The sequence below is a fragment of the Eutrema salsugineum genome, unplaced genomic scaffold (assembly GCF_000478725.1).
Source record: "Eutrema salsugineum unplaced genomic scaffold, Eutsalg1_0 scaffold_4, whole genome shotgun sequence".
NCBI lineage: Eukaryota > Viridiplantae > Streptophyta > Magnoliopsida > Brassicales > Brassicaceae > Eutrema > Eutrema salsugineum.
Genome location: NW_006256686.1, coordinates 5,279,150 through 5,296,764, shown reverse-complemented (window position 1 = coordinate 5,296,764; position 17,615 = coordinate 5,279,150). Strand labels below are relative to the sequence as shown.

Here is a 17,615-nt window from a genome sequence, read left to right as displayed (position 1 = left end):
TTAAGGATAGTGTTCTCTCCTGGAGAAAACTGGAAATTGCGTTGAAAACGCAGTGGATTATCAATGCTCTAATTGATCTTGACACGAACAAAGGCAGCGAGATTAGCGTTCTCATCAAAGTCGACAGACACCACTGGACCAATTGAACCACTGATGAATCACATCATTGTAGTAAGATATTGCAGCGGGATTCCACGTATCTGTACCCAGAACGGAATGATCTTGAGATCAGCATCAGTTATATCTGGCCTCCACATGTGAGTCACAAGCATCCACTCATTAAAAGACCAAGGACCATGATGCAAAACCAAATGTATTGCTTCCTCAGACGAAAAGACGAATTGGAACTTCGTAGTATCCACCATCCGTCCCACCACTTGATCAGCAATACCCCATAGTCGAGGCATTTGTCCAATTAACGCTCGCATGTTTTTCTTCTTTGGATTGACCAAAACCTCAACGATGGAGAACCAGTTCACTCGCGCCGCTTGGGCACACACTGCTTCCGGAAGAGCAATCGGTGCTGCACCCAAGTCGATCTCTTGCATGCGTCGTCGAAGGTTATCACTCATCGTTCTCAAAATCCAGAAAAACTAATGAAATTGGAAAAAGAAAAAGCAACTGTTCGGCTTTATAGTGAAGGAGGGCCATGGCGGTTTTAAATCAATTAACCAACAAAACCGCCAGAGGGAATCCTCAACGGAAAGAAACCGACAAACTTGACCCAAAGAAATCGGAGAGAAACTGTCGGAACAGTGCGCTCATGAAGAGAGAGAAGAGAATTGGCAAAATCGCCATTACATTCGCACAGAGAGAGAGGAAGAGAGCTTTTCCCTCTGGGAAATAACTACATACCAATGTTGTCGCTTCAAAACCTCTTCTCCTTATATGCAAATTCAATTGCTACAGAACCTTATTTCGCAATCTCCATTAAAGCATTGGAAGCTACCTCTGAACTCAATCTGGATTACCCAAAACTCATTTCTGCTCAGCTGTCACCAATTTCGAAAGACATTGAGCAATGGAAGCTTCGTTAAATTCGAGTCTTTTTAATTTTTACTAGAGACAATTTATTATTATACAAAGAAAAATGACTCATGACTTTGAATAAACCAATAGGTGTTTACTGTGAAGTTGTTCTTCGTAAATATTAACAAAAGTCTTAACAACAGTCCCAATTTTTTAAAACTTTCACATATAATTTCCTTTTTTTGTTATAAAGAATCACACTAAAAATTCTCAATGATTATTTTAAAAAGTCCAAAAACAAATCTTCATATCTTCAAAATCTCCCTCAAATCTCTTTAAATCCAAATCCTATTAAACTTTTTAAAATCATGGATCCAATACACCCCTTAGATAGTTCTGTTTTTTTTTTTTTTGTCAACAGATCGTTCTATTAAATAAATAAAAAATAAAAATAAAAATAAAAATAAAAAACCAGTAAAAGATTTGAAACCTCTTCAGACATATGGGTTAGAGCATCCGTAACGCGAGTATTTACTTAGGTCTTTAGCAATTTTTTTAATTAAAAAATATAAGTAGAAGAAAAAATTTGTTGGAAACGTTTCTTTAATGAGTACCGATAGAGACGTTTCTTCCCTACTTTTAATATTAAAAAAATTGGGAAGAGATCAAAAACGGTATTTGCATTGTGAATGCTCTAAGATGTGTTGTGTTCGGTCTGAAAAGTAAATTATTTGTTTTTCCCAATAACAATAACAAAAAGAAGGAAAATCTTTTTTTTTCCGCGGTAACAACCAAAAAAAAAAGGAAATATTGGATCTCTCTGCGAGTAAATATGGATCTCCACCGTCGGAAAATTTTGGGAGCCACCATGAAACGCGAGGACGATGATGAGAAGGACATGTTCTGCGGCAGCAGAAAGTTAGATCCAATCCCTCTTGATCTAAAGATATTTAGTTTTCCTGCGAGATTTGGGATAAAGCCACACCAAAAGAAACGCAAGGAGCGAGATGGCAACGATAGCGAGGTCGATGAGAAGAAAGGCACAAGTCAAAGTTGTAAGCTACCTTTGATCCCTCTTGATGTAGAGGCGGAGATTCTGTCTAGATTACCAGTAAAGTCTCTTATGAAGTTCCGATGCGTGTCTAAGATGTGGTCTTCCATCATCCGAAGCCAAAGATTCGTCGATTCTTACTACGCTTTGTCCTCTGCGACGCGGTCGCGGTTTACAATTGCTTTCGGTAACGGTTTATTCATCAAGGGTGATGGCATGCCTTATCGGTTCATCTCCTCGTCTTCACACGAGGGAGAGGAATCTTCTTCTTTGGTTGCCAACCTCGACATGAAAATACCTTCCGTGCGCTTCGATATCGGCTCCAACTGTCCTTCCGTCCATGGCTTTCTCAGTTATTGCTCTCGTCATCGGTTGACTATATGCAACCCTAGCACAGGGCAAGTATTTACCTTTCCCTGCAAAGGACCCCACACATCCTTGGGATACGATCCTGTTGATGGTCAGTTCAAAGCATTGACCCTTGTGTCAGCAATTGACGATCAGCTGGATAGTGGTTATTTAGTGCACGAGGTTATAAGGCTTGGAGGAGAAGGAAGATTATCACGCAATGAGGTTACCTCCCCGCTTTATTACCCTGTAACTAGTGGACTATGCATCAATGGTTGTTTGTATTATGGTGCATGGGCCCCAAGATGGAGATCGAATCCTGTGGTTGTGTGTTTTGATGTTAGATCCGAGAGGCTGAGTTTGATCAAAGCTCCTAAGGATGTTGTGGTTTCCCATAGCAATTCAATATTCATAGAATACAAAGGTAAGTTAGCTTCTTTTGGAAGACGCACTTGGAGCTTCTCTAGATTTGATTTATGGATTCTAGAGGATGTCATGACACATGACTGGTCCAAGCAAACATTTGAACTCCCCTTAACTTTGGTGAACATGACTTCCCCGGGCACCAACAAAGCTGGTGAAATCATTTTTGCCCCAAAAGAGCTGTCATGTAAAGTCCAACCCTTCTACATTTTCTACTACAATGTAGAAAGAAAAAGCATCAGAAGAGTTAGGATCCACGGAATTGGAGATGATCAAGGGTTTAGGCACCGTTATGGATTCGGAAAGGCATGTTGCGTCTCTATGTCACCCCAACACGTTGAAAGTATTGCCTCTTTGTAATGTGTTTTATGTCCTTCTTCAAGGATCTTAATGTAAAAGCGTTTTTCTTACTCCATAAATAAATTATTTAAGAGTTTAGTTTGTTATCAACACCAAGCAATATAGTTTAGTTTGTTATCTTGCCCCCAAGAGAATCTTTCCAGTGATTGTTTGTTTTGGAGCTTAGATTTGAAAGCCCATGTTTTATCAAAGCTCCTGAGAATGTTGTGGTTTGGGAAACTCTTGAGTATATTCTCTGGTTTAAACTGATCCTCCAACTGTGGTTCTGTTTTCTTGTTGATGTCATTTCATGTTCCAAAGACAATGGAGGGAAGCCAGGAACAGAACAATTAGGTAAAGCTGGTCTTTCGTCACACTATGCAAATCTAGTCCAACAAACCGATAGTATTGTAAGCTTCCAGGTCCTCACCATTCCTGTTCTGATACATATTTCCTTGCCTCGGTTCTCACATTGTTTAACCTGTTTAGGCTCTCTTACATGGTTTTATGGCTTGTCGCAAAAACCTTGTAGTTGAGATTGGGTTCCAGCTTGTGATCTCGAAAGGAAACTAACAAAGAGATTCCACAAATTTCTTAACCTTTCACCATCATTATCAAAAGCTGCATAAACAAGGGACCCATTGAACATGGATACTCATCTCGAACATGTACCATCTCAATTTCAGGTAGATTTCTTTCATCTGTTTTTTTTTTTTTTAATCCTCAAAATTATTCCTAAGATAACAAGTTGTTCTACGGTTAATTTTCTTCGGAACGTCAACCAGCAAAACAAGCATCATCATGTGCAGCAGGAGTTTTACAGAACTTTGATTGACTCATGGGATCAAACTATCATCCAGACACAGTCTATCCAATTCGTATCCAACAAGCCTAGCTTCTACATACAGTTGGATGCTCCTGCTCAGTCATTTTTGTTTTGTCTTACAGGCCACACGTCATATAATCAGTATAATATATGTTTCTGGATGCTTATTACAATATTACGTCTGAAAAAAAAAAAAAAAAAAACTCAAGTCAAGGTTACTTATAGGTGTTTTGTGATAAATCTTTCTCTTGTAGCGCTCGCGTTTTTTGGTTCATTGATTTCAATAATCCAAAGATGATGTATACATTTGCTATCCAAATTTATTTATGTTTAACAGTTGAAGGCTAGTAACTAAATTGTGTTTGGATGTTCACTTTCGTCAAAATGGTAGAAAATTCGAATCCCACATGTCAGAGAGAATGATGCAATGAGCCTAATATCATTTCTCATTCATTTCGACGTTACTCTCAAGATGTAAATTAACTTGTGAATATTAACATTAATTTATCTTTTACTGACAGGAGAAAAAATGTTGTTGCCTTTTTTTTTTTCCAGTAAGGTAAGATTCGAAAAATAGGTTGACTAAAATAATAGGTGTAGTCAATAAAATAAACCTCCTCTCCAAAATTGACTAACATGTTGAGTTTAAGTAAGTTCATGATTTTGTATACCAAGTTCATGAATATATGACATTATTGTTTCTTTTTGTATGACTCAAACTTTGTTGCTTTAAACACCAAATAAAACAGTAATGAGAAACAAAAAATAATAATGAAGAAAATATTCCATTTTTTAAATAAGGGAGAATTACTAAAATAACCTTCAAAAGTTGGAAAATGACTAAAATGATGCCAATTTTTGGAAATTACTAAAGTAATCTTTTGTACCTATTATATCCTTTTCGCATGTGTTGACAAAAACGTAATAACGAAAATGCCATTAATGAATTTTTGCCACGTCAGCAAAAAAACGGGGGAATTAAAATAAATCTATCACTCTTTGGTGATAGATTTAATAAATCTATCATAGACTTATTTTAATAGATGTTATGGTAGACATATTTTGGAACGATATATTTATTTGCTATGATGATAGACTTAATAAGTCTACGAAAGACTTAATAAGTCTACGAAAGACTTAATAAGTCTACGAAAGACTTAATAAGTCTACGAAAGACTTAATAAGTCTACGAAAGACTTAATAAGTCTACGAAAGACTTAATAAGTCTACGAAAGACTTAATAAGTCTACGATAGACTTATTTGTCTTATATGGTAGATTTAATTGGAGTGATAGACTTATTATTAGTGGTGGTAGACTTATTTCTTTACGTAGTGATGATATATTTAATATTTTGATGGTAGACTTAATTACCTGTGATAGATTTATTTTCTTTGCCGATAAACTTGTTTACCTATGCATGTTATGATAGATATGTTTATAGTTATGACAGATTTATTTGACATTGGTAGACTTATTTCTTTTAACGATAGACATATTCAATTTTTGGAGTTTTACAGATCTGCCACGGCTGATAGATTTATTGGGACCATGGTGGTAGACTTATTAAGTCTATCGTAGACTTATTAGAATATAATGGTAGACTTATTGACCTATGAGTGGTAAAAGACGAATTTGCCCTTGCATTAACTTCATATTCTTCATTGGTGAAACTAGGGTTGGCCGCCATCAACGAAGAGAAACATGTACTTTTCATTTTTCTTGGGTTTTTTCTCTTGATTTTCGTTTCTTTATTCTCTCCTAACTTTTCTGGGATTCTTCTCTTGATTTTCTTCTCTTGATTGAACTGTTTTCATCGATCTCCTCCATCTCAACGAAGAGAAACTGTTGTAGATCTGTTTTTTCGTAACTTCAATAACTTCTTCAATCTCCTCCAAAGATGCACCAAAGAGAAGTGAACAATGGGTCAAGGAAAGCAATCATTTCAGTCCGATACAGATTTGAATCTTGGGAAGCTCTTTGTCGGAACAAATTCATATCTGCCACAATATGTTGCAGAACAAACCATTAAGTTCATAAGTCTACCATAACATAACGTCATAAAATATATAAATCTATCATAACTTCATATTAAATATACGAAAGTCTATCATAACGTAAAAATAAATCTACCACAAAGTTCTAAAAGTCTATCACAACATCCTAATAATTTTAACATAAGTCTACCATAACGAGTAAACTTACCATATCACCTAACCAATTGTATCTGAAGTCATCCTTTCGCCACAATTGTTTTGGTGTTATCAATTTCATGTAGAATTCTATTCCTGCAAGAGGGATATCCAAAGGATTCTCTCTAAAACCCGAAAATGTCAAAACATGAAAATGATCATGAAGCTTTATTGATCTTTTTATTATACGTACATTCGTTTCTGGTTGTTTACATAAGCGGCAACATATATCACATACATTATACTACAAAAGAGAACCGAATGTACAAAACTGCTCACAATACAAAAAAAGAGAGCTAAATCCTGAACATGTCCGAGGTATTTCTCAAATATGCATTGCTTCATACCTTCGCTCCTATCTTTTGAGCAACCTGCAAAACAAAGAAACATTCATTACACAATAATAAAGACAATGGGACGTATGTGATTCAGCATCATCATCACGATAAGTAGACAAACAATCACAAAGGCAGAACAGCTAAAAACATTATTGAGCATGTATATATGAACTAAATAGAAAAGGCTAAGTAAACTCACAAGCTTCATGATGGCAAAGTTACAAACGAAAAAGAAAACCAATTCAATCTAAGCTACTAATTGCAATCTCAGAATCTACGAGTAACAGAAAGGTCAAGTGAGTAATGAGAAATCAACATGTTTAAAACAAAAAGCTCATAAATCATCATCACATAAAACGCTAATCTACAAAAGTCTACCATCAAGCAATATATCAATTTTTTTAACCTAGAAATAAATCTATCATCAAGTAACAATTAAATCTACCATCAAACAATCAATACTTTAACCTAGAAATAAATCTACCATCAAGCTATAAATAAATGTATCATAACTATCAAATTTTTAAAAAAATCAAGACAATACAAAAAAATAAATCTATCATCACATTAAAACAAATCTATCACCAAGTAAATACCTCAAATCGTCACATTAAAACAAATCTATCACCGTAAATACCTCAAGTAAATAAATCTATCACCACATTAAAACAAATCTATCACCAAGATAATACACAGTAAATACAAAGTAAATACCTCAAAGCCGGATTTGTAAATGTGGTTCTCGGATTCGTCGCCGGAATCATCGCCGGAATCGTCAAACCTAAAAAAATCATGAACAAATTTTAGAAGGTTTCGATTTTTGAGAAGGTTTCGAATTTCGAGACAAAACACTAGATCTATTTACCGAGAGAAGCTCGAGACTATCGTCACCGTTGCCGGAGGAAGAGAGAGCTCGAGAGGATATCACGGCGGAGGAGGAGAGAGCTCGAGGAGAGACGCCGGAGGAGGAGAAACCTGAAAAAAACCTGATAAACTTTTAGAAGGTTTCGATTTTTGAAACAAAAATCCTAGATCTAAAAACTTTTTCATCGTTATGGAAACAAAACCCTAGGTCTAAAAACAAAATCTACTTCGGCGGAGAGAACACGGGGAGAGAAGACCTCACCGGAGAGAGCTTGGGTCGTGCCGGAAATTAACGGAATTTGCAGAGCCGCCGGAGAAGAAGACAGGAAGAGGAAGACTCGGGTCGTCTCGGCTCGTCTCGTCGCCGGAGGGGAGAAACGAAGAGTTCGGCGCAGAGAACACCGGAAGAGGAAGACTCGCCGGAGAGAACTGAGGTCACCGCCGGAAATCGCCTGAGAGCCGCCGGGGAAAGAGAGAGAAAGAGTTTGGATGAAAATGAAAGTTTATTTAGGGTTTGAGAAATCGGGTAGATTGTGTTGTGATTCCTTTTTCTTTTTTTTTTTAAAAAATTTGTAATAATGGCAATTTTGTAATAAAAATGAATTTTTAAAAATTAAAGGTTTTTTCACCATACTTCCCCAACTTTCAAATCCTAGAAAATTGTTTGAGATTGTTTTAGTAATTATCTCTTTAAATAATCGATAAAATATGTCAAAAGATAATTATTACAGTCAAAAAAAAAATGATAGACCAGTAACAAAATCAATGAGATTTAAATTATTAAAAAGAAAGAAACTGACATTGTTATACCTTTTGTCTTAGCTCGTAAACTACATTTTCCGACCCTTAAAGTCTTCGAATTAACCGATTTCCCCCACTCCTTCCTCGTCGTGAATGGAACCGACGGTAACACCGTTGGAGCCGGAGGCTCAATTGGGAGATGAATTCGTTCACGTCGATGACCAAAGGCCTCCCGGAGAAACCTCATTAAGCGACAGCATAGTGAATGTGGAGAACGAGGAGGAGGAAGAAGAACATAGCGATTCCGGTTCAGTGATAACCGGCGTCGGTTCGATCGTTGAGTCTGGTGACGATGGTATCTACAGTGGAGAGGATGGTGGTGACTTTGCTGTGGAGACGAAGACGAAACTGGAGCTGCCTGAGGAATATGCGAAAAGCGTTATGGTTCTAACGTGCGATTCCAAAGCTGAGGGAGGATCTTGTGATGTGTATTTGATTGGTACTGCTCATGTATCAGAGGTATCTTCTTTTAAAAATTGAAACTTTCTGACTGAATTTGTGATTTTTTGTTGAAAGATTTGAGCTTTATGCAAGGAACATTGTGAATTTGTGAAAATATGGTTTATAATGACTTGAAATTGAGATCAATGTTCATATGCATAATGCATTGTGTAGTTGTTTTGATCGTTGCCGTTTTTGTTTTGTTTTATAGGAATCATGTCGAGAAGTTGAAGCTATAGTCAGCTACATGAAACCAGAGGTTCTTCTCTTTTACAGTGAACTATTTTATATATCTTTCTCTCACTCTCTAAGTACGTGGCTGTTGTATTGCAGGTCGTCTTCGTAGAGTTGTGTCCAAGCCGATTGTCTATTCTCACTCCTCAGGCTGTGAAGGTTTTTGCTCTACATAATGCCTATAAAATTCTCTGGTTTTAGTTTAACAATGTGATAACCCTGGACTAGACTGTGCATCATCTTAAGATTAGCCAAAATTTCTACTGGAATTACTGGAAAACTTTGTCTAGAGAATGAACTTCACATGTTTTTCTATGCGATGATATATCACACGTAGTTATCTACCAGATGTACATATCTTGTAGCTCTTCTTCTTGTGCAGTATCCATGTTCTTTATTCTGGAAAGTTGCGATGTTCTTGGTTTTTTCCAGGTTCCGACCGTGTGGGAAATGATAGACATGTGGAAGAAGAAACACAATCCATTCGGAATAGTCTATGGATGGTTTCTTGCAACGGTATGCTTTCTCCGTTTATATCTTCTTTGATGATAGCTTAAATTTTCGTACCGTTAACTTACATCCTTTTCTTATGTTATGTTTAGATCGCCAGCAAGCTTGAAGTTTTACCTGGTGCTGAGTTTCGTGTGGCATATGAAGAAGCAGACAAATATGGTGGCAAGGTGATTTTCTAGGTGATCGTCCAGTACAGGTGGCTTTTGGTGATTCAAGAATATGTGTTTATAGTCTTAAAACTTTCTCTTGAGGAATGTTATGCATTGGTTATTTCAGTTTTCAATCAGTTTTTCACTTGAAACAGATCACGTTAAAGAGAACTTGGGCTAAAATGCCTCTATGGCACAAAGTAAAGTTTCTGTACAGCTTAGTGTTTCAAGCTGTCTTTCTACCAAGCCCTGAGGAACTTGACAAGATGGTACAAAGTCTTTTGCTTACTTTTTTCTTTTTCGTTTTCTCTTTAAAGTTTATGTGCTTCAAGTCAGTGTAAATAATGAGTAATGATTAAATTGTATGGATTTTAGCTGAAAGCTATGAACGATGTGGATATGCTGACATTGGTGATTCAAGAAATGAGCAAGGAGTTTCCATCTCTCATGGATACACTTGTGCATGAGAGAGATAAGTTAGTATTTTATTCCTCTCTCTCTCTAAATATAAAGTTCATCAGATTAATTGACGGCTTTCTCTAAAACTTGCATTATCAGTAGTAGTTCTGTTGAATGTGTATCTTATATGATGCTTCTTGAAACCCAAAAGGTCTCTCCTGGAGTCCTAAACACCATGATGATCATAAGAGATTTCTCTGTTTCTCTTATTTGCTAAGTTTTAAAAGTGAACAGTAGTTTCCTGATTATTTCGAAAATTGTTGCGTTAGGTACATGGCATGTATGTTGTTAAGAGTTGCAAGTGAGCATAGCTCGGTCGTGGCAGTTGTTGGTAGAGGGCATCTTCAAGGGATCAAGAAGAACTGGAACCAACCTATAAAGGTTAGTAGCCACAATCTTTTTTCAATCTCGATTTTGATTAAACGTCACAGAGATGAGCTAATCAATATTGTGCTAATGGTATTGCAGATGAAGGATCTGTTGGAGATACCGAAGAATGAATCAATTTTTACTGTAAAGAATTTTCTGACATCTCTGGCGATTCTAGTCTGTTGGACAGGTATAGTTTCCCGCATATCTATTGCAAGCAGAAGTTAAACAAATCTCGAGGCAGAGAGAATAATCTCTCATGAGGCCAATAAATATTAGGCTAAATAACAGATGATTTTACATAGATTTGCAGTAGCTGTTATAATCTATGTTGTCATGATTTTATTTATCTTTGGTTTATCGGTTGAATAATTTCGTAACAGTTATACAAATCAAAAATCTTTCCCCTCCAGTTCTTCACTCAACTACTACTTTCTTTAAAGAAAAAAACTATCTGGATTCCTCTACAATGAATCCAGTTTTTGACTCATGTCTCACGTCTCAAACCTTAAGCTGATTTACAAGTAGTATTATTTTCGCTAACTACCTAATCGAATATCATGCCAAATTCGATCGAATATCACGTATAGACCCATAGTGTAACAGAGTAACAGACACACACACAGACAATGACACAAACAAGACCCAACTACACATCAAGTTACTATCATGAATTTCTTATTTTCCCCCAAGTCCTTTTTACATGCATTCAGCAACTTGTACTTTTCGCTGTATATATACATAACGCATTGTGAATTCACAGTATCATTTTTTATCCCATAAACATCATTTTTTTTTGTAAATATGATTGTGACAATTGTCTCATACACCCAAGAATTCACCATGGAAATCAGCGAACAAGAATCTGTGTTGAACATTAAGAGCATGTGCAATGAGAGAGACCATTTAGAGTCTCTATCCCTTTTTTTATTAATAAAATGGATAGTTTTAGTAGTAGAAACCTAAGAGAGAGACTTTGTATTTTTGTATGCTCCAATGGGAGAAATTCTAATGATTTCTTAAAATTTTTTTTTAAAAAATCTAGTTTTTATTTTACTTTAAACTTCTATGTTACATAAAGTTTACATTATATTTCTTATTAAACTTCAATTTGACATAAAAAAAAAAATTTTACATTAAACTTCAGTTTTTATTTTACATTACAACATTAGAAGAAATACTAAAACATTACAACAAATAGAACATAAAATATTATACATTACACTTGTGATTGATTTTTGAGCTTAACCAAATTTTTGCCAGATGTGTTCAACCAAATCAGCTTTTAATTTGTGATGCATATCTGGTGCTCGAATTTTTCTTCGGGTATCCATCATATTTATAATATTTGTTGCCATGTTTGTGGAGTACGAGTAATCCACATTAGAACTTCCGCCTCCTTCTCCTTGTTGGAATTCTTGAACATTAAAGTGTTGGTATCCTTCTCGTTCGTCTTCAACTATCATATTGTGGAGTATGATACAAGCTCTCATAATCTTTTCAATTTTTTCTTTATCCCAAAACAAAGCTGGATTTTTGACAATGGCGAAACGAGCTTGCAAAACTCCAAAAGCCCTCTCGACATCTTTACGGGCAGATTCTTGGCGTTCAGCAAATAAACATGCTTTTGGACCTTGTGGTTTAGGTATAGATTGGACAAAAGCTGCCCATTTGGGATATATACCATCTGTCAGATAGTACGCCAAATGGTACTCCGTTCCATTGACAAAAAAATTAACTCTCGGAGCTTGACCATTTATAATGTCATCAAAAACGGGCGACCGATCCAAAACATTTATATCATTTAGGGTACCTGGCGGTCCGAAAAAGGCATGCCAAATCCAGAGATCGTATGAAGCTACCGCTTCTAAGACTATTGTCGGTTTCCCAGAACCTCGTGTATACTGGCCTTTCCAAGCGGTTGGACAATTCTTCCACTCCCAGTGCATACAGTCAATGCTTCCTATCATCCCGGGAAATCCGCGTTCTTCTCCCATATAAAGTAGACGTTGAAGATCGTCTGCTGTGGGTCTTCTGAGGTACTCGTCGCCAAAGAGATTTATAATTCCGTCAACAAAATTTTCCAGACATGAACGGGCTGTACTTGCACCAAGACGTAGGTATTCGTCAACGGTATCAAGTGCCGTGCCATAAGCTAATAGACGAATTGCGGTTGTACACTTCTGAAGTGCCGATAGACCAAGTCTACCCCGAGCATCTTGCTTCTGTTTAAAGAAAGTGACTTCGTTGGAGAGCCGATGAACAATACGCAAAAACAATGCCTTGTTCATCCTAAAACGTCGCCGGAAAAGGTGATCCGGGTAAATTGCGTTTTCGCTGAAGTAATCATTCCACAATCTTATGTGGCCTTCCTCTCGGTTTCTTTCTATGAAAGCTCTTTTCTTCTTGGATGAGGTTGCCTCTGCTTGATCAGCTAAATCAATTAAGAGGTTTTGGAATGTGTCTTCGTAAAACTGATCATAAATCTGATCATAAGTTTCATCAAAGGGATTTTGGGAAGAAGAAGCCATAAGAAAATAGAAGAGATGAGAGAATTTGGTTAAAGTGAGTACGAGGATTTGGTAATTTAGAGAGGTTGGAATTTGAGAATGCACAATGAGAATGAAAATGAGAGTATAGATTGTATTGAGAAAAAGAGTTTGTGGACATTGTGTATATTAAAAACGACGTACATATATATAGAACGATGGAGAATCATTTTCTCTTAGAAAGATGGACAATAATACAAAGAACAATAATACAAAGACAAAGCCAAATATGGACCCAAAAGAACAATAATTCTCTTTGAATTTTTCACCCACATGTTGTTGTCTCTTTGTGTAAGCTGCATCTTTACTTTGATGAACCCGTGACTATCTTTTCACTTTATGTCTCCACAACACACTTTGAACACTGAAATACAAAGACATAAGTTTAAAAGCCAGGTCAATAAAGATTCTCCTCTAACATTAGAACATTACACATAAGGGACAATTATGAAACTGAACCATACCAAACTAAACACTAACCACATAACAGAGAACTCTAAAACTGAAACATAACAGACACAAACATCATAAAAATAACAGACACCTAACAGACACATAACGGTTACAAACATGACCATGTAACAAGTTCCAAGTCACTGATTCTGCATCATTTCGGAGATAAGCTGCATCTTCAGAGCTTCTTCTTCTTCACAAAGGGGTCCCTTCGCAATAAGGGAATCAAGAAGAGCCATCTTTTGGGTTTCTTTTTTCAAAACCAGTTCTTCTCTTTTCATACCCCACATGTTGCTGAACACATTAACAGCCTCAACCACGTCGACCTTTTTGCCTTTAGCCTTTGCGGCTTTAACACCAGGAGGTCTGACCGTTCCCTGATTAGCTGCACCATTCTTGTTTCCATCTTCATTCCCCTCTGCATTTACATCATCGGGTCTCCTCCTTTTACAGCTTGCATTGGTTTTAATGGCTGACAAATCACACCATTTCTGATCGTTCTTCAGCTCCTTCCAAGCGTGTTCCATACTGAATTTTTTCTTATGGATATTGAAGAAAATAGCATGCGCATTTTTGAGAATGTCATTCTCGTTTTGACCACTAGTTTTTTCTCTTGTTGCAGCCTCATAAGCCCCACAAAACTTGCACACAAGATCATTAATCTTGTGCCATCTTTGTTTGCATTGTCCTGCCTCTCGGACTTCTCCTCCGTTTTGACTCGCTGCAAAATACAAAGCTATGCGGCTCCAGAAAGTTCCATTTTTCTGTTCATTTGCTACAACCGGGTCCTTCGAGGTGTTTAACCAGGCGCTGATGAGAAGGGTATCTTCCGCAAGGCTCCAAGGTCGTCTTATCACCTTGCTCGTCACTCCAACCTCTTCTACTTCATCGATGGAAGCTTGGGTACCAAAGGCAGGGTTTTCTAATGAAGGGTATGGATTTGGGTAAGGGTTTACACTCTCTTGTTGACTTTGTAAAAGATCAACAAAGTTTGAGGGGTTGTTAAATGGGAAGCGAGAAGACATAATGGTTGAATAGAATAGAGAATAGAAAGAGGGAAATGGTTGAAGAAAATTTGACTAATATGAATAGAAAGTGATGAGAACGAGAGAACAGAAAGAGAGAATAGAAAGAGGGAACAGGATGAAAGGAATGCGAAAAAGAGAAGAATTTATAGAAGCATGAAAAACCACAAACAAGAAGCATTCATCATTCTACGCCTACCTTAAACACAACCATATACAAGAAGCATTCATCACAAGGGTTTAGACTTGACTAGACATATATCTACCTTCTACATTAACTAATCCCTTATTCCATTTATTATCTAACACTACCTAAACCCATTTAATACAACTACCTAGTAAGTGATTGTACCTTACCTTTTCAGGATATTGAAGATGGATAGCCTTATGCAGATGTGCTTCTTCTCTCCTCTTCCTGTCATTCCGCAACATTCACTCGGCGTGCATAGAACAAAGGCGACAATAAATAAGAGTTAGCAAAGAGAACCTATACAAACAACAGTTAATGAACTACAACTACACAAACAAGACATGGATAAGACAATCACAGTTAATGAAGTTCAACTATAAAGAAAACAAACAAATATAAAGAACTTGACCAACTATTACCAACGTTCAGGTTAGCTTACAACCGGAACCATAAAGTACCAATGCTCAGAACTTATTTCTTAAACAAAACAAGCAGAGTTAATGAACGTGTCAAACTATAAACAAACTTAAACATATACAAACTGATACAAAGATGGAAGACAAACTTAAACACACCAAAACTGATCCAAATGTAATCGTGAGATTAACTGAAACACCAAGAAGAGTTAATGAGCATGAATTCTCCTCTTGTCTATCTTGTCGAATTACAACTCAAAACAAGAACAAACAAAGCAAAAACAAAATTCCACATTGAGGCGATATGAAACCCAAAGTCGAAGACCATATCATCCCAGACCAAATCGGCATAGAAATCAAATCACAACTTAAACCCGATAAATCTACACCCTTTTATTAAACCATTTCATCCCAAACATAGAATCTAAATACAAAAATCAAAACAATTTCAATTTGACGCTTTGCTTACCTTCGCCGACAGAAGCTTCAATTGATCCTTCATTCCGCCAAGCAGATGTTGCGAGGACATCGTTATCGGGTAGAACGAAGACTGTTTTGATTTCAATCGCCGACAGAAGCTTCAATCGCCGACGGAGAGAACGAAGCTTCAATCGCCGACAGAGAGAACAAGAGTGAAAAAAAAACAAAGTTTTCGGGTAAAAAAAAAGAGAATGCATTTTCTTCCATCTCATTTTTTTGGTTCCAATAACAACACGCCACGTGGTCGCCAAAAACGTTTCTCCAGTCTCTAATTTCGCGACGTCTCTCTTCTTTTTTATGTGTTTTTGTTTTACTTAATTGCTAAAAAATGGTTGGAGACGCAACGTGTATACGCCGTTGCACATGGTCTAAGAAGCGATTAGGACAGTTTCTTCAGATCCCAACATCTTCTTTAACTCTCTTTGTCTCTTGTTGGGAACTCCTCGACGGTCTCGACATCGATGATTACCCAATCATCTCACACGGCACCAGGATCGACCTTACCGTAACTCCCCTTTTCACCGCGCCCTCTTATACTAACCCCGCTGTTAAAAAAATCCACGTCACCGTCAAGTTCCCGTCAAAACAGTTCGACATCGAAGTAGACAAAACCGAAACGGTAACTTTTAATGTTTCATCTCACATCTTGTTACCGTCTTTTAAGTTTCTTGATTAATAAGTTAATGTTTTTGTAGGTAAGTAGCCTGAAGGACAAGATCCACATTGTGGAGAACACACCGATAAAACGAATGCAGTTATACTTCTCCGGGATCGAGCTAGCCGACGATTTTCGAAACCTAAACGAATACGGAATCAGAGAATTCTCAGAGATTGTCGTGTTTCTCAAGTCAATCAACCGAGCCAAAGACGTTGCTCCAGTGAGGAAACTCAGTTTCTTGGTGCAGACGTCATCGAGTTTATTTAACGGTGCGAGGATTCCTGTGGAGATTAATGACTCTTGCACCATATCGGAGATGAGAGAAGGGTTACAAGCTACCAAGATGTTACCAAGAGACGAGTATATATTCGTACACAAGCAACGGATTATGCGAGAGAACTGTAGTCTTCGGTGGCATGGTGTTGAAAATGGTGAGAATCTTTTTGTGTTTAAAGGGTCTATTACTCGTGGAGCTTACTGAGTTTTGCAATATTAAAGTTCGTATTCGAGTTTTTTTTTTAAAAAAAATAGATAAATAATAAATCTGTCTCAAGAACTCGTGACATTATGGTGTGTATTCTGTAGAAATTTATAGGAGGGGGACTTTACTGGACTACTCATTTTCATATATTGATGCGATATATACAAAAAAAAATTAATTTTAATTTAAAAACAACAAATTTAATTTTTAAAGTTTGTTCTCGTTTTTACGTCAGACACGCTCATTACCGACAAAATTAATGGCCTTAGGGAAAAAACTACACTCAACTTAAAAAAAAAAATTGGACCTACTGAACTACGCTCAACTTTCGTTTTTACGTACGCTCAACTTTCGTTTTTACGTACGCTCAACTTTTAAAATGTACGCTCAACTTTTAAAATGTACGCTCAATGTTGTCATTCTTGAAAAGGTCAGTATAAGATTTTATTTTTTATAATATTAATGGACCTTGGGACGGCACAGTTGTGTCCAACCCATTTGGGTTGGGACTGGACGACCCTACCACAAACAGTACGCCTGTTCAATTCAAACGGATGACCACGAATTGAATGATTTGTTAGGTTCCCAAACAAGTCCTCGAGTACTTCAAGCTGTAAATTTAGACAATCTAATTTGGGCAATACAATGTATGACAAAACGATTAGGCTACATGTCATAGTCAACACAATATTATGACTGCATGTCAAAAATTATGGCAAATACATAATCAAATAAATCCCTACATTTCAATTAATATCCATTCGGAGATGCCTTACTTTGGGGATATACCTGAATTTTGAGTTTGCTCATGAAAATCGAAGTAGTCATGTTAAAGCAGATTTCCATAATTATAAAAAAGGTTGTGCTCGTTTGTAAGCAGTTATTTACTATATCGGTTTCGATGCGGATGTATACAATAATCGATTGATAATATCCTGTTGGTAAAAAATATATTAGTTAATTAATAAGAAGAAGAAGAAGAAGAAGAAGAGGGATCCTCTAGAGTCGACCTATCCGGTAGCGCGGGACCTTGTCACATCACCAAGCT

At 36.8% G+C, this 17,615-nt stretch overlaps 3 protein-coding genes and 1 long non-coding RNA gene across 4 annotated transcripts; 3 read left to right on the top strand and 1 right to left on the bottom strand.

Annotated features, from left to right (window-relative positions):
- Window positions 1-1,772: 1,772 nt before the first annotated feature.
- Window positions 1,773-3,680, top strand: LOC18013576 (F-box protein At1g30790). The gene is made up of 2 exons (XM_006418619.2): window positions 1,773-3,540; window positions 3,620-3,680. Exon 1 carries the CDS (start codon window positions 1,802-1,804, stop codon window positions 3,149-3,151), a length of 1,350 nt encoding a protein of 449 aa, XP_006418682.2. The 5' UTR covers window positions 1,773-1,801; the 3' UTR covers window positions 3,152-3,540; window positions 3,620-3,680.
- A 2,627-nt stretch (window positions 3,681-6,307) lies between these two features.
- On the bottom strand, window positions 6,308-7,887 carry LOC112084615. Its single transcript, XR_002898286.1, has 4 exons — window positions 7,612-7,887; window positions 7,351-7,460; window positions 7,200-7,266; window positions 6,308-6,518 (listed from the first exon to the last, which is right to left on the bottom strand). It is a non-coding gene; the product is annotated as an uncharacterized LOC112084615 (long non-coding RNA).
- Window positions 7,888-8,199: 312 nt separating this feature from the next.
- Window positions 8,200-10,710, top strand: LOC18013575 (traB domain-containing protein). The gene is given in 10 exon segments (XM_024153876.1): window positions 8,200-8,609; window positions 8,803-8,850; window positions 8,925-8,984; window positions 9,258-9,341; window positions 9,428-9,508; window positions 9,511-9,534; window positions 9,643-9,756; window positions 9,863-9,963; window positions 10,216-10,327; window positions 10,415-10,710. Coding segments are annotated over 10 exon segments (1,119 nt in total). The 5' UTR covers window positions 8,200-8,243; the 3' UTR covers window positions 10,544-10,710.
- Window positions 10,711-11,158: 448 nt separating this feature from the next.
- Window positions 11,159-16,567, top strand: LOC18013574. The gene is made up of 3 exons (XM_006418617.2): window positions 11,159-11,193; window positions 15,798-16,047; window positions 16,124-16,567. Exons 1-3 carry the CDS (start codon window positions 11,159-11,161, stop codon window positions 16,565-16,567), a joined length of 729 nt encoding a protein of 242 aa, XP_006418680.2.
- Window positions 16,568-17,615: the final 1,048 nt, after the last annotated feature.

Coding starts and splice junctions, on each gene's coding strand:
- LOC18013576 (XM_006418619.2), top strand. CDS start 1,802: ATGGATCTCCACCGTCGGAAAATTTTGGGAGCCACCATGAAACGCGAG.
- LOC18013574 (XM_006418617.2), top strand. CDS start 11,159: ATGGAAATCAGCGAACAAGAATCTGTGTTGAACAT. Junction 11,194..15,797: donor CAAGAATCTGTGTTGAACAT/TAAGAGCATGTG, acceptor TTGCACATGGTC/TAAGAAGCGATTAGGACAGT. Junction 16,048..16,123: donor AAGTAGACAAAACCGAAACG/GTAACTTTTAAT, acceptor ATGTTTTTGTAG/GTAAGTAGCCTGAAGGACAA.